Genomic DNA, 24,512 nt, shown 5'->3' with positions numbered 1-24,512 from the left:
TGTTGTTTCGCCCTTTTTACAGTATATCAACCGGTAAAACATGACAATAATATGTAAAATACCAAATTCAGCAAGAACCCTACTTAATTATTATCAACCTTTAAATGAACAGGTCATTTTGTTATTTTATCAACCTTTAAATGAACAGGTCATTTGGTAATAACAGTTTCTATGTTGAAAAAGGAGAAATCTGCATTTAAATAAAAGTTAGCAAGTAATTTAAATTTGAGAAGTCTTTTGAAAATAAACTTTATAAATAACTAAGGTCCTTATTACCCATGACATTACATCAACAGTTGGTTTGGTTTTTTTTCTGAAAGAAGACATACCAGAGATACAGGGTAGAATGGACAAAATTAAAACATGACTTTACCGATGTTTTGTTGCGCCATGTTCCGACTCTAACGGAACCAATTTAAGTGTCATTTATATGACAAGCACTTTTATCGATGATCAAGTGTTTAAAATGGCACAGGTAACAGCTCATGTTTTAAGGACAAAAATGTACATGTGTATGCCCATAAATTCTATATTTAAACCATAATCCACCTATTGTATTTATTAAAATGAAAATACATTTAAATATATCTGTTGTGCTTTTCCAATGTCTTGTATGACGAGTGACAATGTATGATCCTGAAGAAAACTGAGTCAAATTCCTTTAATAGCATATCTAGAAAACTGTTCATATTGCAGTGAACAGATTCATACAGGTTTCATAATTACTGATTGTCTACTGAAATTGTTACTAATTCTAATTAAGGATCCCCATACCACTGCCAAGAAATGAAACTATGCATTAGATTATATTTTTTTAATGACTATAGCTTTGATAAATCATTTTAAAAAAAAAGAGTATGTATTGTAGACCTTGCAGGACTTTTATAAAAACATACTGGAAACAAACAGAAATTAATCAACAATAGTATTGTGGATGTAAAATACTCAGCATGTCTGCAACAGGATTCCAACCCAGGACTTGAATGTTATACTGTCGCTCTTACCGACAGAGCTACCAGGTCACTGAAGTGTCACAGATCAACAACTATACACCAGTTATAGCCAAAACAAAATTCATGGGAATATAACCACAGACAGTGCAGTGGGACAAGGATCCTTAAGATTACAATACCAATAAATGCATACCACGTTTTCATGTTTCTCCTCCCTAACTAATGGACGACAACATTCCATTGCTAAATAAAGTGATCAGATATGTCAAACCTAATCTAATGAATGACAAGACACGTACTAAAGTACAATATTTCAACCCTAAACAACAAGACGAGAATTCCCATTTCTACAGAGATCAGATAGGAAGTGTTTGTATGATTTCACACAGAAAGTTTGGTTGCATCCAAATCAAGCTCCCTGCCATGTTGTCACGAAGACATAAAGTAACTACCTCCTCCTCCTCATCTAAAATAGTCCAACACAAAGCTGTTGATCTGTGCTAGTGGTTGTCTGTCACTACTGATTAGCTTGTCAATCACTAGGCACAATAGAATTAAGAAACTCCCTTACATCCGCCATTTCCTGAAATAGTAAAACAATAATCGTCAACATCACTGTCACTTCTGTCAATTAATGTTTTATTTAAATATATGACTGAAATTGACAAACTACTCTGCAATTGTTCATAAAACTGACAGTGTCAGGAGATTTTACTGATCTGATTTAACCTGACTTACCTGACAGTGTCAGGAGACTTTACTGATCTGATTTAACCTGACTTACCTGACAGTGTCAGGAGATTTTACTGATCTGATTTAACCTGTCTTAGATTTTACTGATCTGATTTAACCTGACTTACCTGACAGTGTCAGGAGATTTTACCAATCTGATTTAAACTGACTTACCTGACAATATCAGGAGATTTTACTAATCTGATTTAACCTGACTTACCTGACAGTATCAGGAGATTTTACTAATCTGATTTAACCTGACTTACCTGACAGTATCAGGAGATTTTACTGATTTGATTTAATCTGACTTACCTGACAGTATCAGGAGATTTTACTGATTTGATTTAATCTGACTTACCTGACAGTATCAGGAGATTTTACTGATTTGATTTAATCTGACTTACCTGACAGTATCAGGAGATTTTACTGATTTGATTTAATCTGACTTACCTGACAGTATCAGGAGATTTTACTGATCTGATTTAACCTGTCTTACCTGACAGTTTCAGGAGATTTTACTAATCTGATTTAACCTGACTTACCTGACAGTATCAGGAGATTTTACTAATCTGATTTAACCTGTCTTACCTGACAGTGTCAGGAGATTTTACTAATCTGATTTAACCCGTCTTACCCGACAGTGTCAGGAGATTTTACTGATCTGATTTAATCTGACTTATCTGACAGTGTCAGGAGATTTTACTGATCTGATTTAAACTGTCTTACCTGACAGTATCAGGAGATTTTACTGATCTGATTTAACCTGTCTTACCTGACAGTTTCAGGAGATTTTACTAATCTGATTTAACCCGTCTTACCCGACAGTGTCAGGAGATTTTACTGATCTGATTTAATCTGACTTATCTGACAGTGACAGGAGATTTTACTGATCTGATTTAACCTGACTTACTTGACAGTATCAAGAGATTTTACTGATCTGATTTAACCTGTCTTACCTGACAGTATCAGGAGATTTTACTGATCTGATTTAATTAATCTGACTTACCTGACAGTATCAGAAGGTTTTACTAATCTGACTTAACCTGACTTACCTGACAGTGTCAGGAGATTTTACTAATCTGACTTAACCTGACTTACCTGACAGTATCCGTAACTAAGTTTATGATAGGATGTCTGATTCGTTATGATTAAATAAAATATAATCAAAAATCAATTTTACATATAATGTTTTACCTGTGCACAGGAACTATGACCCATATCATCATAGGATTTAAAGGTGACACTCTTAACATTAGCCTTCAGGATCTTACTGGTCATCTCCCCCCAGGTGTAAGGCACCATTGGGTCTGCCTTGCCATGACCTTGAAACATGTTTAAGTCCTTTAAATGTTTGCTTTTTCCTATCTGCAATACAACCAATAGAAAACAAACATGTCAAAAGCTGAAATGAAAATATTTTTCAATACTAGTGATAAGTACAGTTGAAACAATGAAGCTTAATTCATAACAATAAGGCAATCTTCATTATCAAAAAATATTTTAGGCAATGAAAGTTCAGAAATAGTTTTATGACTTTTATGTTTGTTGTAACAAACTCATCTGAAATATTGGTCAAAGCCGGTATATCTCAAGGCATATACAGGGTAATACCCTATACAGGTTAATACCCTATACAGGGTAATACCTTATACAGGGTAATACCCTTTACAGGGTAATACCTTATACAGGGTAATACCTTATACAGGGTAATACCTTATACAGGGTAATACCTTATACAGGGTAATACCTTATACAGGGTAATACCTTATACAGGGTAATACCTTATACAGGGTAATACCTTATACAGGGTAATACCTTATACAGGGTAATACCTTATACAGGGTAATACCTTATACAGGGTAATACCTTATACAGGGTAATACCTTATACAGGGTAATACCTTATACAGGGTAATACCTTATACAGGGTAATACCTTATACAGGGTAATACCTTATACAGGGTAATACCTTATACAGGGTAATACCTTATACAGGGTAATACCTTATACAGGGTAATACCTTATACAGGGTAATACCTTATACAGGGTAATACCTTATACAGGGTAATACCTTATACAGGGTAATACCCTATACAGGGTAATACCTTATACAGGGTAATACCTTATATAGGGTAATACCTTATACAGGGTAATACCTTATACATCTCACTGTAAACAACACGGTATACATACAAGATATTTTTGGTTTCTTGATGAATAAAAGAAAACAAATAAAGAGGGATTCACATAGATTTACCAAACCACCAAGTACTATGTATACACACACAAGGATTATGTTATGACCCTGGAGTAGGTCCCAAGAGGTGGGATCAGACCCTGTGGCTAGTCCTTGTAACACGGTTGTATAGGTTTCTTCGTACTTAGCAAAGATAAATTCTGTAAATGTGGATACTTATACCAGGTAAAAAGTATCAGATACAAATTATATGTTCTAACAGTCAAAACCATAGATACACTTGTTTGACTGATGTTTACTTTGCATTCACTTGGTTGACTGATGTTTACATACGTTCACTTGGTTGACTGACGTTTACTTTGCATTCCCTTGGTTGACTGATGTTTACTTTACATTCACTTGTTTGACTGAAGTTTACTTTGCATTCAATTGGTTGACTGACGTTTACTTTACATTCACTTGTTTGACTGAAGTTTACTTTGCATTTACTTGGTTGACCGACGTTTACTTTACATTCACTTGGGTGACTGATGTTTACTTTGCATTCACTTGGTTGAATAACATTTACTTTACATTCCCTTGGTTGACTGACGTTTACTTCACATTCACTTGTTTGACTGAAGTTTACTTTGCATTCACTTGGTCGACCGACGTTTACTTTACATTCACTTGGTTGACTGATGTTTACTTTGCATTCACCTGGTTGACTAACATTAACTTTACATTCCCTTGGTTGACTGACGTTTACTTTACATTCACTTGTTTGACTGAAGTTTACTTTGCATTCACTTGGTTGACCGACGTTTACTTTACATTCACTTGGTTGATTGACGTTTACTTTGCATTCCCTTGGTTGACTGACGTTTACTTTACATTCACTTGGTTGACTGACATTTAGTTTAGATTCACTTGGTTGACTGATGTTTACATTGCATTCACTTGGTTGACTGACGTTAATTCACTTTCACTTGGTTGACTGACGTTTACTTTGCATTCCCTTGGTTGACCGACATTTACTTTACATTCACTTTTTTGACTGAAGTTTCCTTTGGATTCACTTGGTCGACTGACGTTTACTTTACATTCACTTGGGTGACTGATGTTTACTTTGCATTCACCTGGTTGACTGACGTTTACTTTACATTCACTTGGTTGACTGACGTTAATTCACATTCACTTGGTTGACTGACGTTTACTTTACATTCACTTGGTTGACTGATGTTTACTTTGCATTCACTTGGTTGACTGACATTTAGTTTAGATTCACTTGGTTGACTGATGTTTACTTTGCATTCAATTGTTTGACTGACGTTTACTTTACATTCACTTGGTTGACTGATGTTTTCTTTGCATTCACTTGGTTGACTGACGTTTACTTTACATTAACTTGGTTGACTGATGTTTACTTTGGATTCACTTGGTTGACTGACATTTAGTTTACATTTACTTGGTTGACTGGCGTTTACTTTACATTCACTTGGTTGACTGATGTTTACTTTGCATTCACTTGATTGACTGACGTTTACTTTACATTGACTTGGTTGACTGATGTTTACTTTGGATTCACTTGGTTGACTGACATTTAGTTTACATTCACTTGGTTGACTGATGTTTACTTTGCATTCACTTGGTTGACCGACGTTTACTTTACATTAACTTGGTTGACTGATGTTTACTTTGGATTCACTTGGTTGACTGACATTTAGTTTCCATTCACTTGGTTGACTGATGTTTACTTTGGATTCACTTGGTTGACTGAGATTTAGTTTACATTCACTTGGTTGACTGATGTTTACTTTACATTCACTTGGTTGACTGATGTTTACTTTGGATTCATTTGGTTGACTTACATTTACTTTACATTCACTTGGTTGACTGATGTTTACTTTGCATTCACTTGGTTGACCGACGTTTACTTTACATTAACTTGGTTGACTGACGTTTACTTTACATTAACTTGGTTGACTGATGTTTACTTTGCATACACGTTCAGAGTTATTGACATACATGTTCAGAATTATTGACAGACACGTTCAGAATTATTGATTGGGCAAAAGGAAGTATAGATAAATGACCAGTAGCTTGATAGTACATGAAAATTATGCAAACTGACCGGGCCTCTTGAAAATACATTGTATAGTTGAACATATTCATGCACATGTGAGCCATATTTTTTGTTTACACCAGGAAATAGTTGAAGTTTGTACTTTTGAAGAAGGATGTCAATCACTAAGTATTTAACAGAATACAGTATGTCATCACGTCCAAGATTTAGGGGACTCCATAGTTGTAAACAACACCAACCATGTCCAAGGAATCTGCTGTGGTGTGGTGTTGAAAGTGACTATATGTTTACAGTAAACAAGTGTTAACAGGTTCAAGTACTAATTCATCAATCAGGGTCCCACCACTGTGACTTCAGAGGTCACACTACTGTGGTTTAGAGGTCACACTACTGTGGCTTCAGAGGTCCCATTACTGTGGCTTCAGAGGTCAAACCACTGTGACTTCAGAGGTCACACTACTGTGGTTTAGAGGTCACACTACTGTGGCTTCAGAGATCACACTACTGTGGTTTAGAGGTCACACTACTGTGGTTTAGAGGTCACACTACTGTGGTTTAGAGGTCACACTACTGTGGTTTAGAGGTCACACTACTGTGGTTTAGAGGTCACACTACTGTGGTTTAGAGGTCACACTACTGTGGTTTAGAGGTCACACTACTGTGGTTTAGAGGTCACACTACTGTGGTTTAGAGGTCACACTACTGTGGTTTAGAGGTCACACTACTGTGGTTTAGAGGTCACACTACTGTGGTTTAGAGGTCACACTACTGTGGTTTAGAGGTCACACTACTGTGGTTTAGAGGTCACACTACTGTGGTTTAGAGGTCACACTACTTTGGTTTAGAGGTCACACTACTGTGGCTTCAGAGGTCACACCACTGTGGCTTTAGATGTCACACCACCTTCATTTTTCCAAGATGACAGCCTTCATTTATAAATGAAATTCCTTTTCTTGTCCCACTGATGTGAAATGCTAAATTCAATAATATCAATCAACAAGCCATTTTGGAACAGTAGTCTTTTGAACACTGAGATCCAAATTTCGACCCTATCTGGCCCCACCCTTTAGCATTAGAGGCACCACGCCCTACTTTTACACAAAGTCGATTATCTTGCCCCTAGGAATCAACATGAAAAGTTTGGTTAAAATCCAAACAGCTGTTCTGGAGGAGCAAGGATTTTAACAAACATATGAATGGTTAAATATTGTTATTCATCAAGAAACCAAGAATATTTCGTATGTTTTGTTATATATATACATGGGCTTCTGCGAACAGATGGCCAGAAAACAGTGAGAATATGACTGCTGCAACATGAGACGAAGAAATACCAGGGCTGTTGAAATATCACACAAGACAATGGCCATTATCTTTTATTATTCACACAAAACCCTGCTTAGTCATTTGACAGTTTAGAGTGTAAAAGACAAAAGTGTCACTTGTCATAGAAGAAAAATTTGAAATTATTTTTATCATTTGAATCAAGCGAAACAACTATCAGAGTATTCATGTATTTCAATATAATCAGCTTACGTCATTAGAAATGAACTTGTCGTGTAGAGGAAGCCATGTACTGAGGCCAATTAAGCCAGCAAGCTGGGAGTCGGAGGTCAAGGCCGTGTACAACGCCACTGCTCCTCCCTGAGAAAATCCTCCGATAAATATCTTTTCTGTTGATATATATTTGGCTTCTTCTTTTATTAAATCTTTTACTAAAAAAATGAAATCAACATCATTAAAGTATAAGTATCCTAACAGGACTAGAGTGACCTTGAAGTATAGGGTTTGTGGGTGTGCTTGACCATTAACTACTCTCACACCAGATTTGAAGTCAATAAATGAAATTCTAGCTAATTCAAGATATGCTTCAGAAACCTGTATAACATCATATTTAAGAACTTGAGGTCAAGATCAAAGGTCAAATGAGGTCATCCTAAAATGAGATCAGTAACTAAACTTACCTTAAACCTTGTAATGTCATATGCTACTTGCCACAATGACAAATTTTATTGTATAAGAAATTAATAACAATATGCAAAATGCTAGTGCTGACAATGAGGGATGAATTCTTACAAGGTCAGGGGTAGTTTTAATAAGTGAACCAAGGGGGGGGGGCATACAAATAAGGAAAATCCCTTCAGGGCTTTCTGAGAAGCTATATAGGTAACAAAACTTCTCTGTCAAAATTCAAGATGGCAGGCAATCTGTCAGCCATTCTATTTTTCCAATCAGTCTCAGAAGTAAACATGAACAATTTAACACCAAAGAGAACTTACATGTTAAATATAGAAAAGATTCCTCCGTTTTTTTCTAAGAAATAGTGATAACAAACCAAATAGAAAAAATCTGCCTTTTGGCCATTTCATTATAAAAACAGTCTCAAAAGTAAACATGCACAACAGAAGACCATGGGGAACATACATATTAATTTGAGAAAGATCTCTTCAGCTTTTTCTTTGAAATAACCAAAACAATTTTTAACAGTCAAAATCCAAGATGGCCACCTGTCAGCCATTTTGTTTATCCGAACAATCTCAGAAGTAAACATGCACAACACGAGACCAAGGAAAACTTACATACTATGAAATATGAGAAAGATTCCTACATCACTTTCTGAGATAAAGTGATAACAATCATTGTTTAAGGACAGACCATGGAGATAGGGTGCAAGGCAGTTTGAATATCCAACCATCTAAAATGTTGGAAATTTGAAGAACAAATCTGTAACAGTTTTTGAGATTTGGTCACTGTTTCCAAGACAACTTAAAATTTCTTGAAATGAGAAAGGTTAAAATCCTCGGTAGTGTGATTGAACCATAAGTAATAAGATGGATTTTAGGAGATACAGCTACTTACATTCTTGAGATGCTTTCCTAATTCCCTCTTCATCTTGCCTAGCTTTAGGATCTAACCCAAATATATCAAACCTGAAACAGAAACAAACACATTCCAATTACAGACTGGACTGGTCAGGTAAATGTTGGTTTAAACATATTTGTATTGCCTTGAAAATGACAGAAAGGATTGGGCACAAGTTCTTACAACTTAATCAAGCCCTCTCCTAACTTAAATACATTTTACGTACATCTTAGCTGTCTTAACATGTACATTTCATTTTTTTTTATTGAAGTTGAATTAACAAAATAGGTAAATGTTAGATACTGTATGCAATTTTTACATGAATTTCTAAAATAAATGCATACATCCATTGCAATCATGGCAAACTATTCATTGAAAGTGGTAGTGCATATAAGCTTTAAGGGATAGGGCCAGTTCCCAGAGTCAATCCTGGTAGGGCATGTGTATCCAAATCTTCATGCTCAATAATTGTATATATATTGTTATAGAGTGGAGATCTCAAATGTTATGATCCAGAGTTTGGTTTGGTTTGGTTTAATTTTGTTAAACGTCCTATTAACAGCTTAGGTCATTTAAGGGCATGCCTCCGTGTGTGTTGTGTAAGCATGCATGCATGTATGTGTGCTGGAGACAGGGTATGTTGGTGTACTTGCCCTTCTTGTGAAAGCACAGATCTAATGTCGACTTTTTAGTGCTATATCACTGAAATACTATGCCGAAATCCCAGCACAGCATTCCACTTGGTCACATTATACTGACAACGGGTGAACTAGTTGTTGCCAATACCCTTAATGCTGAATGTTAAGCAGGGAATAACAACTTTCATTTTTTAAAGACATTGGTATGTCCCGGCCTGAGAACGGATCCCAAAGCTAATTCTGGTAGCATGATTGTGTTCATCTCTTCTTGCCCAGACATTTCATATCTGATTAAGGGGCGTGGACCTCAATCACTCCCATGTTATATGACCCAGATATAAAGGTAGAAGGGTAGGAGAGGCCCGGAGGTCGATCCTGGTAGCTATATGGATATTCACCTCTTCATGCTCAGCAAAAGTATGCACATGTATGGTTATAGGATTGGGCTCTATTATATCTTATAGAAAGAATTTCTGCAGGTATGATATTTTTGCGAGTTCACAGGTTAATTACATAATCGTGAAAATATGATCTGCAGAATAATATGACAAGCGTAAAAATGAGCCACTGTGATAAATTTCATAACCATAAAGTCGTCATAAAATAGCATGCATGTGATTGTGACAACTTATATACATAAAGAGTAATGATGTTTGAGAATAGGTTATATCACACATCTAATACCTGTTTTAGGGTATACGTATAACCAAGGGACTAAGACCCTATGGGTAGGAGCAGACCCCTAGGCCAATCCTTGTAGCATGTCCAAATTATTTTCTAGGGTAAGAATTTGTTTCTGTGAAAAATTTGATTCAGAGTGAAATATGACCCTTATACTAAATATAGTGATAATCATTCTGTTCGAAATGTTTTCATAAAAACTTGATTGCATTTAGCCATAGGGTGGTCAGGTGGCACAGTGGATAGCGAACTTGACCTTTACCAAGGCGACCAGGGTTTGATTCCCCGATCTAATGTGAAAAGGTTTGAGGTCACCTGCTCCACCACGTGGGGTTCCTCTGAGCACTCCCACACTAAGACCCCCGCACGCTAACTTCCGGGCCAACAAGAGTTATTAATACAAGTTGAAATAACTTGCTTCATATTTGTTTTAAAATAAATAAAGTTTATCATTATATATTTATCTAGCAATAAGGAAACATTTTGTGTTGTTGAAACTTACCAAGAAGGCATAGGCATACCGCCATTTAATGTTACTTTTCGTGTTTGCCTGAAAAGGAAAAAGAATAAGTGTCAAGTACATATTATTGAATGTCAGACAATTTGGACAAAAATCAGAACCAATGATCAACCAAAGTCCATACTACAAGGCCACATACTACAAGGCCATACTACAAAGCTGAAGATTTTTTGTCATAGCATTACTATTCCAAATTTAGCATATATTATGAGTATCTGCCTCAAATGAGGTCAAAAAATATTTTTCAATGTAACTGGGTATTGAAGTCTTCTGCAGAACCATCAGCCTCAGTTCTTTTTGGGGTATTTTCATAATGAACATGATTTTCATAATTAGCTTGTGTTTCTACCAATTTCTAAATGAAATACATTTTCTAAAGGCAGATTTCATTATAAAATCTTGTATCAAAGCCTCAAGTGTGTAAAACAATTAGAAAATGTGTTGAAACAGGGTTTTTTTACCCAAAAGCTGTTAATTAACAAACAATTGTATATAATGTTCCTGGTATCGGACAGGCATCTTCAATTGTCCATGTTACCCAAGGGGCTGAGGCAGACCCCAGGGACAAACCCAAAGACATGAGTGGGTTTGTCTTTTCATGCTAAGCAAATTTATAAGGTGTGGATCTAGACTGTGGATCAAGACCAAGGGGTCTAGCCCAACCCCTGGGTCATAACAAGGGAGCACGGCCAATCCTGAGAGCATGAGGATGTTTGTCTCTTCAAGCCTAGCATTGTATATAATTACGGTCATAGAGTGGGGATCTCAATTTTGTACACTATGGACAAGGACAAAACAAATATGTGAATGTTTTCTTTTTGGGTACAGCGTATTTGTTTCCGTGGTAAAAAGGAAAAGGACTGATAATTAACAAATAGTGAATAAGAAGATTGGTTTTTAGGATTGTTATCTGGAAAAACATTGAAGCATGGGATTTTGGGCTATTTGTTTCTATAGTAACAGGAAAGGAATTGAAAATGAAAATTCCACAATAGCAAAACGCCTAACTAGGGCTTTCGTCTGACAAGTGTACACACTGTTATACAAATACTGCAACTGTTTTGGAGCTGTTTCCTATAGAAGGCACAGACGGATGGACAGGTGGATGCAATCAATGACGTACAGAGCCTAATTTAGCATTTCCCCTTTACTCATTTTGCATTGAAGGATAAAATTGGGCAATACCAATGGTATTGATTTCTATATAAACAATAACATGGTACAAAGATAAAGAAAGGCAAAGATAAAATCTGTAATACTTACGAAGTGGGACACACACATTTGACGTGAGATAGATTTAGTTGACCAAATCCTTGTGCCCAGCCATGGCTACAAAAACAAATTTGTATCATGGAAATCAGCTTTCCAACAACAGAACAATTAATATGTTTATTGAGCACCCTAAATCTAATTCTTGGATATTATTACAATATATATCAATAAAAATAAACCTTCCTTATTTGGAGGTAGGATTAACCATTTTGGGATACAATTTCCTGTTACTTACAATTAAACATATGTTGGACTGGATATCTATTTTTTTATTATAAGTCGGAATTACACTTTATGCTATTAAGGACAATAAAGGTCAGGATTTTTTTTCTGTCAAGTATTACAAAGGTCAGGATTTTTTTTCTTTCTGTCAAGTATTACAAAGGTCAGGAATGATTTTACTTCTGTCAAGTATAACAAAGGTCAGGAATTATTTTACTTCTGTCAAGTAGTACAAAGGTCAGGAATGATTTTACTTCTGTCAAGTATAACAAAGGTCAGAAATGATTTTACTTCTGTCAAGTATAACAAAGGTCAGGAATGATTATACTTCTGTCAAGTATTATAAAGTTCAGGAATGATGTTACTTCTGTCGAGTATTACAAAGGTCAGGAATGATTATACTTCTGTCAAGTATAACAAAGGTCAGAAATGATTTTACTTCTGTCAAGTATAACAAAGGTCAGGAATGATTATACTTCTGTCAAGTATAACAAAGGTCAGGAATGATTATACTTCTGTCAAGTATTATAAAGTTCAGGAATGATGTTACTTCTGTCGAGTATTACAAAGGTCAGGAATGATTATACTTCTGTCAAGTATAACAAAGGTCAGAAATGATTTTACTTCTGTCAAGTATAACAAAGGTCAGGAATGATTTTACTTCTGTCAAGTATAACAAAGGTCAGGAATGATTTTACTTCTGTCAAGTATAACAAAGGTCAGGAATGATTTTACTTCTGTCAAGTATAACAAAGGTCAGGAATGATTTTACTTCTGTCAAGTATTACAAAGGTCAGGAATGATTTTACTTCTGTCAAGTATTACAAAGGTCAGGGATGATTTTACTTCTGACAAGTATAACAAAGGCCAGGGATGATTTTACTTTTGTCAAGTATTACAAAGTTCAGGGATGATTTTACTTCTGTCAAGTATTACAAAGGTCATGGATGATATTACTACTGTCAAGTATTACAAAGGTCAGGGATGATTTTACTTCTGTCAAGTATTCTAAAGGTCAGGGATGATTTTTCTTTCGTCAAGGCTTTTAAGTTCAGGCTTTTGTTTATTGAAATAAGGTAATTTAAAGGTTTTCACATATTTGAACAAATGTGACCTTGAAAGAAGGTCATGGTTACTCAAATGACTTGATAGCCCTCCATTCAAGCATGCTACTGGCCAAATTTTAAACATTGTAGGCCTGGTGGTTATTCAGAAGAAATTGTTTAAAGATTTTAAACAAATTTGATCCCAGATATCATCACCCTGGGCCTTTTGGTTATTCAGCAGAAGTCGTTTAAAGATTTTAAACATATTTAACCCCTTTGACCTTAAATACAGGCCAAGGTCATTCATTTTAGCAAACTTTGTAGCCCTTTATCCTAGCATGCTACTGGCCAGAAGAAGTTCCCTGTGACCTTGAATATGAGTGAAGGTCATTCATTTTAACAAACTTGGTAGCCTTTCATCCCAGCATGCTACTGGCCAAATATCATCACCCTGGGCCTTTTGGTTATTCAGAAGAAATCGTTTAAAGCTTTTAACATATTTGACCCCTGTTACCTTGAATATAGGTCAAGGTCATTCATTAGAACAAACTTGGTAGCCCTTTATCCCAGTTTGCTTCTGGCCAAATATTATCACTCTAGGCCTTTTGGTTTACTGTTATTAAGTAGAATNTCAAGGTCATTCATTAGAACAAACTTGGTAGCCCTTTATCCCAGTTTGCTTCTGGCCAAATATTATCACTCTAGGCCTTTTGGTTTACTGTTATTAAGTAGAATTGGTTTAAACTAAAATATTGACAATGGACGCCGTGCCACGGCATAAGCTCACTTAAGCTTGGTCCTTTGGGCCAGGTGAGCTAAAAATCTTTGAATAACTTCTTTAGAATAGTGAAAACAAACTTTAACAGCCAAAATCCCAGATGGCTGCCTAGTAGCCATTTTCTTTTTTCGATCAGACTTGAAATAGAATATGCACAATTAAGTACCAAGAGGTACCTACTTGCAAATTGAGAAAGACCTCTCTATGGCTTTCTGACAGTTATAACGAACTGCCAAAATCCTGATGGCAGCTATCTTTTCTTCAGACTTAAAGTGAAATGTGTCATACTAAGAAACAAAGGGAATCAATAAATGAAATTAAAAAAAAGATCCATTTAGTATTTTTTAAGAAGTAGAGAAAACAACATTTGTTTATAGACAGACGACAGACCAATGAAGGAAAGACAGTTTGAGCAGTCTACCATCTGATGATGGTGGGCTTAAAATAAGAAAATTCCATAAATGAACATATTTACTTGAAGTAGAATCTGTTTGTGAAATTGAAGTGATATACTGAATAAGTGACATCAATAATACTCACCCAGTGTCCCCTAGGCCATGTAGAAAAATCAGCTGCAAAAATAAAATTGAAAGGAAACAATTAAATTTTGTCTTAATTCATTTCACACTATAAAATGAAGCATAATATTAATACAGTTCTGGGTTTCAAGATGACTGCCTTATCAATAACCTCCGAGTGGATGAAATGTTTTTTGGGATACTTCATTTCTGACTGCTAGTATAGTTTAAGGATATTAGTAGCTGCCTCTGTTACGGCGAGTACTTCCTGTGACTGGATGACAGGTGACATTAGTAGCTGCCTCTGTTACAGGTAGTACTTCCTGTGACTGGATGACAGGTGATATTAGTAGCTGCCTCTGTTACTTGTATTACTTCCTGTGACTGGATGACAGGTGACATAAGCAGCTGCCTCTGTTACAGGTAGTACTTCCTGTGACTGGATGACAGGTGATATGAGAAGCTGCCTCTGTTACAGGTAATACTTCTTTAGACTAGATGACAGGTGACATTAGTAGCTGCCTCTGGTACAAGTAGTACTTCCTGTGACTGGATGACAGGGGATAAATTAGTAGCTGCCTCTGTGTCAGGGAGTACTTCCTGTGACTGGATGACAGGTGATAAATTAGTAGCTGCCTCTGTGTCAGGTAGTACTTCCTGTGGGTGGATGACAGGTGATATGAGAAGCTGCCTCTGTTACAGGTAGTACTTCCTGTGACTAGATGACAGGTGACATTAGTAGCTGCCTCTGTTACAGGTAGTACTTCCTGTGACTGGATGACAGGTGACATTAGTAGCTGCCTCTGTAACAAGTAGTACTTACTGTGACTGGATGACAGGTGACATTAGTAGCTGCCTCTGTTACAGGTAGTACTTCCTGTGACTGGATGACAGGTGATAAATTAGTAGCTGCCTCTGTGTCAGGTAGTACTTCCTGTGACTGGATGACAGGAGACATTAGTAGCTGCCTCTGTTACAGGTAGTGCTTCCTGTGACTGGATGGCAGATGACATTAGTAGCTGCCTCTGTTACAGGTAGTCCTTCCTGTGACTGGATGACAGGTGACATTAGTGGCTGCCTCTGTTACAAGTAGTACTTCCTGTGACTGGATGACAGGTGATATGAGAAGCTGCCTCTGTTACAGGTAGTACTTCCTGTGACTGGATGACAGGTGATATTATTTTTAACTTACTTTTATACAAATTTCATATGCCCTGTCATCACTTAATATACATTGCAATGTATTTTTCATTTTAACCATTCACATGGCTTAGTGTGCATGAAAGTTGTGGTGGGGGAAGGAGGTATTTATCTAGCTCTGACTCACAGAACCCATTGTTTTAAATTATAAAACAACAAAATTGAAACCAGAAACAAAATAAGGGTGTCCTACTAAGACTACTGGTGCACGGCATCCCTCTAGGAGTTACCTCCATGTAAGCAGCTCCCCGGCAAAAACTTGAATTCACTTGAATGTCCAGTTTTTTCAGCTTCACAAATTTTCACAGCTGTCATATAATGTGTTTCATTGATAAGTTTTCAGCAATAATAGAACTTTAGAAAAACAACATATGCTGACTTGAATTTCAAACGTAAAAAACTGAATGAAGTCATGGATCCCTACAAATCAGTATCGCATTGCAATCTATTCTTTGAGGGCAAAAACAGTACCAGGGATAGCAATAGATGTCAATTTAATTTTTCCTAGTTAAACATAGCTATATACCGAGAGCTGTTTGACATGAATCTAATAATAGACTTAATGAGCATTGGGCATGTGGCATAATTGTCTCCATTAGTACAAATCAATACAAACATAACACATAAGTACATATACGCTTAAGGCTGATTACCACTAACTGTCACTGTTACAGCCCTGGTCAACTCTCACTATAACATTATAATGACTGTTTGTCTGTCACAGCCCTGGTCAACTCTCACTTTAACATTATAATGGCTGTTTGTCTGTCCCAGCCCTGGTCAACTCTCACTATAACATTATAATGGCTGTTTGTCTGTCCCAGCCCTGGTCAACTCTCACTATAACATTATAGTGACTGTTTGTCTGTCACAGCCCTGGTCAACACTCACTATAACATTATAATGTCGCAGCCCTGGACAGCTCTCACTATAACATTATAATGACTGTTTGTCTGTCGCAGCCCTGGTCAACTCTCACTATAACATTAAAATGACTGTTTGTCTGTCACAGCCCTGGTCAACACTCACTATAACATTATAATGTCTGTTTGTCCGTCACAGCCCTGGTCAACTCTCACTTTAACATTATAATGGCTGTTTGTCTGTGACAGCCCTGGTCAACTCTCACTATAACATTATAGTGACTGTTTGTCTGTCACAGCCCTGGTAAACTCTAACTATAACATTATAATGACTGTTTGTCTGTCGCAGCCCTGGTCAACTCTCACTATAACATTATAATGTCTGTTTGTCTGTCACAGCCCTGGTCAACACTCACTATAACATTATAATGTCTGTTTGTCCGTCACAGCCCTGGTCAACTCTCACTATAACATTATAATGACTGTCTGTCTGTGACAGCCCTGGTCAACTCTCACTATAACATTGTAATGGCTGTTTGTCTCAGTGTTTGATATTCTATAAATAGTTACAACCACTTTGATCAAGGGACATGTCCGGAAGGGTTGGGACGGACATGTCTGGAAGGGTTTGGACAGGACATGTCCGGACGGGTTTGGACGGGACATGTCCAGACGGGTTTGGACGGGACATGTCCGGACGGGTTGGGAAGGGACATGTCCGGATGGGTTGGGACGGATACTAGATACTCCCTATTTTATGGCAAGGGGCATAAAAACATAAAGACAACAGCATCAGGAGTAAGGTATGTTGGTAAGTTATACACATTATAATGACCACCACACTAAAACAAAGACCACAGCGTCAGTAGTAAGGTAGGTCTGTATGTTGTACCCATTATAATGACCACCACACTGAAACATAAAGACCACAGCGTCAGTAGTAAGGTATGTCTGTATGTTATACCCATTATAATGACCACCACACTGAAACACAAAGACCTCAGCATCAGTAGTAAGGTACAACTGTAGGTCTGTATGTTATACCCGTTATAATGACCACCACACTGAAACATAAAGACCACAGTATCAGTAGTAAGGTAGGTCTGTATGTTATACCCATTATAATGACCAACACACTGAAACATAAAGACCACAGTGTCAGTAGTAAGGTAGGTCTGTATGTTATACCTATTATAATGACCACTGCACTGAAACATAAAGACCACAGCATCAGTAGTAAGGTAGATCTGTATGTTATACCCATTATAATGACCACCACACTGAAACATAAAGACCACAGCATCAGTAGTTAGGTACGTCTGTATGTTATACCTATTATAATGACCACTGCACTGAAACATAAAGACCACAGCATCAGTAGTAAGGTAGATCTGTATGTTATACCCATTATAATGGCCACCACACTGAACCATAAAGACCACAGCATCAGTAGCTAGGTAGGTCTGTATGTGATACCCATTATAATGACCGCCACACTGAAACATAAATACCACAGCTTCAGTAGTAAAGTAGGTCTGTATGTTATAACCATTATAATGACCACCGCACTGAAACATAAAGCCCACAGCGTCAGTAGTAAGATAGATCTGTATGTTATACCCATTACAATGACCACCACACTGAACCATAAAGACCACAGCATCAGTAGCTAGGTAGGTCTGTATGTTGTACCCATTATAATGACCGCCACACTGAAACATAAATACCACAGCTTCAGTAGTAAAGTAGGTCTGTATGTTATAACCATTATAATGACCACCGCACTGAAACATAAAGACTACAGTATCAGTAGTTAGGTCGGTCTGTATGTTATACTCATTATAGTAGTAAGGTAGGTCTGTATGGTATACCCATTATAATGACCGCCACACTGAAACATAAACACCACAGCGTCAGTAGTAGGGTAGGTCTGTATGTTATAACCATTATAATGACCACCATACTTATACCACACTGAAACATAAATACCACAGCTTCAGTAGTAAAGTAGGTCTGTATGTTATAACAATTATAATGACCACCACCACACTGAAACATAAACCACAGCATCAGTAGTGAGGTAGGTCTGTATGTTGTAACCATTATAATGACCACCGCACTGAAACATAAAGCCCACAGCGTCAGTAGTAAGATAGATCTGTATGTTATACCCATCATAATGACCACCACACTCAAACATAAAGACCACAGTGTCAGTAGTAAGGTAGGAATGTATGTTATACCCATTATAATCACCAACACACTGAAACATAAAGACAACAGCATCAGGAGTAAGGTATGTTGGTAAGTTATACACATTATAATGACCACCATACTTATACCACACTGAAACATAAACACCACAGCGTCAGTAGTTAGGTACGTCTGTATGGTATACCTATTATAATGACCACCACACTCAAACATAAAGACCACAGCGTCAGTAGTTAGGTAGGTCTGTATATTATACCCATTATAATGGCCACCACACTGAACCATAAAGACCACAGCATTAGTAGTTAGGTACGTCTGTATGGTATACCTATTATAATGACCACTACACTGAAACATAAAGACAACAGCATCAGGAGTAAGGTATGTTGGTAAGTTATACACATTATAATGACCACCATACTTATACCACACTGAAACATAAATACCACAGCTTCAGTAGTAAAGTAGGTCTGTATGTTATACTCATTATAATGACCACCAGACTGAAACATAAAGACCATAGCATCAGTAGTAAGGTAGTTCTGTATGTTGTACCCATTATAATGACCGCCACACTGAAACATAAATACCACAGCTTCAGTAGTAAAGTAGGTCTGTATGTTATACTCATTATAGTAGTAAGGTAGGTCTGTATGTTACTCCCATTATAATGACCACCGCACTGAAACATAAAGCCCACAGCGTCAGTAGTAGGGTAGGTCTGTATGTTATAACCATTATAATGACCACCGCACTGAAACATAAAGCCCACAGCGTCAGTAGTAGGGTAGGTCTGTATGTTATAACAATTATAATGACCACCACACAGAAACATAAAGACCACAGCGCCAGTAGTAAGGTAGGTCTGTATGTTATACCCATACCCATTATAATGACCGCCACACTGAAACATAAAGATCACAGCATCAGTAGTAAAGTAGATCTGTATGTTATACCCATTACAATGACCACCACACTGAATCATAAAGACCACAGCATGAGTATTAAAGTAAGTCTGTATGTTATACCCATTACAATGACCACCACACTGAAACGTAAAGACCACAGCGTCAGTAGTTAGGTAGATCTGTATGTTATACCCATCATAATGACCACCACACTGAAACGTAAAGACCACAGCGTCAGGAGTTAGGTAGATCTGTATGTTATACCCATTACAATGACCACCACACTGAAACGTAAAGACCACAGCGTCAGTAGTTAGGGTCTTATGTATGTTATACCTATTATAATGACCACCACCACACTGAAACATTAAGACCACAGCGTCAGTAGTTAGGGTCTTATGTATGTTATACCTATTATAATGACCACTACACTGAAACATAAAGACCCCAGCATCAGTAGTAAGGTATATCAGTGTGTCATTATAATGACCACCAGACTGAAACATAAAGACCACAGCATCAGTAGTAAGGTATATCAGTGTGTCATTATAATGACCACCATACTTATTCTAGTCCAACATTACACAAAAAGTTGTATTAAAGCTATATTTGACTCAGGCTACAGACAGTACCTGCTGTCCATCAATTTACTGTCAGGGACGTCTGTAATACAATAGGCTTGATTCAAAGAGGTGACCAATAGTAACATATCACAAAATCAATACGACAAATAAGAAACTGCTCTTCTGAAGACAGATTCTTTATCTTCATAGACTGCAGACCTCAGACTGATAGAGTAAAGGCCCGCTGTTGCTGGAATACTTTGATGGTGAAGATGTTCTGTCACACAGAAGGTGGCATGATAAAGGCCATCAGGAATTTCCTAATAGGACATCCACATGACATGGCTATCATGTCCAAGACATGTAAACCTCACAAAAAAGGATCAAATGTCTGCATCACTGCATTAGCATCAGTCAGCAGCCCTTCAAACAAATCTCAACAACTTTTATAACATTAGAATTTGGAGATTCTTTTAAATTCTATCAAACAGAAATTGATATGACAGGAATTTAAAATAATCTGAAATCAGCATATATCAAAGCTGGGAAATTTTTAGTACACATACAAGTACATTATAATATTATATATATGTAAATATGAGATGTGTACATTCAGTTATGATTGTGACATGGAATTAAATGTCACACTGTACTCCATATAATTCTATATTTTCATTCCCATGGTACCAGTATTGCTACTATGTAAATGGGGCTATTTGGCCAATAAACACACTTATCGGGTAATACTAGTCAGATACTGAAAATTTACCTCTCCTAATGAAAGTAAAGTGATAATGACATGACCTCTTAGGAAACCCGATGATAATATACCACCCCTCCAGTGGGAATATATACTCTTAAAATTTACATGCATTTTGTACCTATATAGTCGTAAGTGTAAGTTTTGAACCATGATAGTATGAACATATACTACTAGCCTAGAGGTGCTAATTATGTCAGATATGGTATACAACTATGCTGACACACATACAATAATTGTGTCAAGTGTATATCCTATACACCAGGGAAAACAGCTGATCACATTGTGAAGCACAAGTGTTCTCCATTCTAGTCCTCAGTATTGATTGTTTGATGAAAGTAAAAGCAATCCTACTATAATTAGTCCCGGAGTGTATGTGGTAACATGGTATACATGTTGTTCAGAAGGAGTGCTATTTTAACAACACCTACTGCTTAGATTAAATTGGCATAGAAGGAAAATAAAACAAAAAATTATATGTAAAATGTGGTTTCTACATCTGTAATTTTTACTATATTAACAATACGGGTGATTGGAAGAAAAGAATTCAGTGAAACCGTGATTAGCGTAATATTCACATGTACATGTACACCTGCCAGAATGTTTATGTTTAAGATGCATTCCTGGTTAAAAAGTCTAACTTTGTGGCATGGTACGTACATTATTACCAGGTAAGAACTTGAAATTTGTTTTTGTGAACAAAACCATATGTCTCCCCTTATTAGCCAATAAACAATTAACAAAGGGCCATATCTCTTTATATATATAGCAGGGCACGAGACCCGATTTTAGAATGCAACACTCTTATTTCCAAAGATACATAACTATAGCAAGTTTGGTTAACGAGGGTGAAATAACATGGAACGTATGCTCCGTACAAACTTCAGTATTTAAAATAAACAAAGGGCCATAACTCTGTAAATAGTTAGGCACGAGACCTAATTCCAGTGCACCGTACTCTTTCTGTGGGTGATGCAGGTATACATCAAGTTTGTTTTAAGATATCTTAAACAGTTTAGAAGTAATTCTGTGGACACTCTTCGGTATTAAAAAGAAACAAAGGGCATTGCCTTTGTATTGTAACATGTGAGACAACAGAAATGTGTATATATATATATATATACATGTAACCTTTATGCGTGTGTTAACTGCATGAGCAAGCAAACATAACCTCTGTGTTCTGGCTTCTTGAGACTACCATCAATACATGCAACATGATTCTATAAATAATGCACACACTCCACAAGCTCTGATTGAAAATATCTATGCTTCCATATATAACACTTATGCGCTTGCTCTTCCATCAACTAAACAAGAGGCCCAACGTTAACGTGCCTGTAACAGTCAACTGTCAGTGTATGTCACATCTATGACATTTTTAAAGAGGGACTATTGAGACAGGCTATACGGTATGATTGCATTACCCATAATATAATCTGATGCTCTCATTTTTATTAGCAAACAATTAAGACCCCCTGTTTTTGTTCTCAAGAGCCTTCGTTTAAAACACTGTTGAGTCCCCTTGCCTTATAGGGTTGCTCTTTACTAAATGAGGTTAAAATCCCTTTACTGTATACTGAGAGAGTAGGATTTTTGAAGATGTACCGATACTTCCCTTATTGAGCCCCACCCTGCTGCCCTCAATGGAACCACACCTTCTTTTTATAAAACATTGAATTCCCTTGGCCCAAGAATACTCCAGACCAATTAAGTTAAAATCTTTTTAACTAATGACAGTCAGAGTGTGGGACTTCAAAAATTAAGCTATACTTTCCTTATTGAGCCCTGCCTCTTTGCCCATAAAAAGGAGGGAAGGGCAAAACTATACCCTTCAAAGTTCACTTATACAATATAGAATCCCCTGGGCTAAAAGATCCCCTGCGGATGTATTGAGTGAAACAGACCTGTAATGTATATGTCAGGAAACCACATAAATGGAGAGGGCTAAAAGAAACTGCCAACTCTATTTCCTGGGGTGAAGGGAGCATTCAGCCATCAACTGAAGATTGCTTCCTTCCAGTCTCTTTATTGATTGTTATGTATAGTGTAATACAATAAACTGTTTGTCCCTGCCTCGCTGGAAGTCGGAGTCCATCTTACCAGAAAGCCGTCTGTACGAACTAAACCTTTAGCACTATGTTGTCTTGAAAAGCTTTTTAATGTTAATTTGGTCTTGCAATAAAAGTACTTAAAAGTTGCTGCCCATGAATTCTCGATATGCTCTTCATCCAGGTCAAACCAACTGCATGTTGCTGTTGAATAATATATAAGTAGTTACAGCCTTTCATAGAGCCACTACATTGTGAGGTTCTACTGGTTACAGGAAAAGCACCCCTACACCTAGGACATAAATAATTTAATAAATCAAATTATATCTGATGTACTCAAACTTTATGAATTTTCCAGTAGTCCTTCATAATTCATGGAGACATAATTCACAGCTGTTATGGAAAACTTGTTCCCAAGGATTTCGATTTGTTTAAATGAACATATGTATTTCTTCTGAAAAGTGCTTGTGTTACCCCTAAGTAGAAGTATACTATCTCTTCCTCTAATTAAGTCATAGAGGTTATTTGTAGAAGACAACCAGTTACAGAAAGCGTTTTCCATATAAAACCACATGATTGTCTACTTCTGAACTACTAAAACTCCAGTCACACTGCTTATGTTCTGATGTCATCAACTAAAATAATCAATATCAATATCCTACGGTCATTGGTCAAAGTCACTTTTTGCAGGCTTAGTTGGGCTCCATCAGAAAAAGCTACAGGCAAAATATCATGATTCCAGACCTTCAGGTTTTTCAGAAGAAACATTTTGAATCATTTGACATATTTGACCTCTGTGAGCTTGAAAGTAGGTCAAGATCATTATTATTCACAAACTTTGACCAGCTCATTTACATGAAGCTACTAGACTTATACTATGGCTCTTCATTTTTGATTGTTAAGAAAAAAATTGACACCTAGCATTGGTGACTGCTAGTCATTTTATTGTCACACCACCTAACAATGGTGACTGCTAGTCATTCTATTGTCACACCACCTAACAAGGGTGACTGCTAGTCATTCTATTGTCAAAACAACAATGGTGACTGCTAGTCATTCTATTGTCACACCACCTAACAATGGTGACTGCTAGTCACTCTATTGTCACAACTAACATTGGTTACTGTTAGTCATTCTATTGTCACAACAACTAACAATTATTGTCACACCTACTAACATTGGTGCCTGCTAGTCATTCTATTGTCACACCCCCTAACAAGGGTGACTGCTAGGCATTCTATTGTCAAAACAACAATGGGGACTGCTAGTCATTCTATTGTCAAACCACCTAACAAGGGTGACTGCGAGTCATTCTATTGTCACACCACCTGCCAATGGTGACTGCTAGTCGCTCTTTTGTCACACCACCTAACAATGGTGACTGCTAGTCACTCTATTGTCACACCTACTAACATTGGTGACTGCTAGTCATTCTATTGTCACACCACCTAAAAATGGTGACTGATAGTCACTCTC

General features: G+C 36.8%; 1 protein-coding gene across 1 annotated transcript; it reads right to left on the bottom strand.

The window, feature by feature from the left end:
* Positions 1–836: 836 nt before the first annotated feature.
* Positions 837–15,438, bottom strand: LOC110460275 (acyl-protein thioesterase 1-like). The gene is made up of 8 exons (XM_021513098.1): positions 15,304–15,438; positions 14,503–14,534; positions 11,908–11,973; positions 10,627–10,674; positions 8,803–8,873; positions 7,480–7,658; positions 2,880–3,050; positions 837–1,536 (listed from the first exon to the last, which is right to left on the bottom strand). The coding sequence occupies exons 1-8, from the start codon at positions 15,436–15,438 to the stop codon at positions 1,486–1,488; spliced, it is 753 nt and encodes a 250-aa protein (XP_021368773.1). The 3' UTR covers positions 837–1,485.
* Between the last annotated feature and the right edge of the window lie 9,074 nt (positions 15,439–24,512).

The sequence above is a fragment of the Mizuhopecten yessoensis genome, unplaced genomic scaffold (genome assembly GCF_002113885.1).
Source record: "Mizuhopecten yessoensis strain PY_sf001 unplaced genomic scaffold, ASM211388v2 scaffold10347, whole genome shotgun sequence".
Taxonomy (NCBI): Eukaryota; Metazoa; Mollusca; class Bivalvia; order Pectinida; family Pectinidae; genus Mizuhopecten; species Mizuhopecten yessoensis.
Note: the sequence above shows the minus strand (reverse complement) of the source record. Positions and strands in the feature narration are given on the sequence as shown.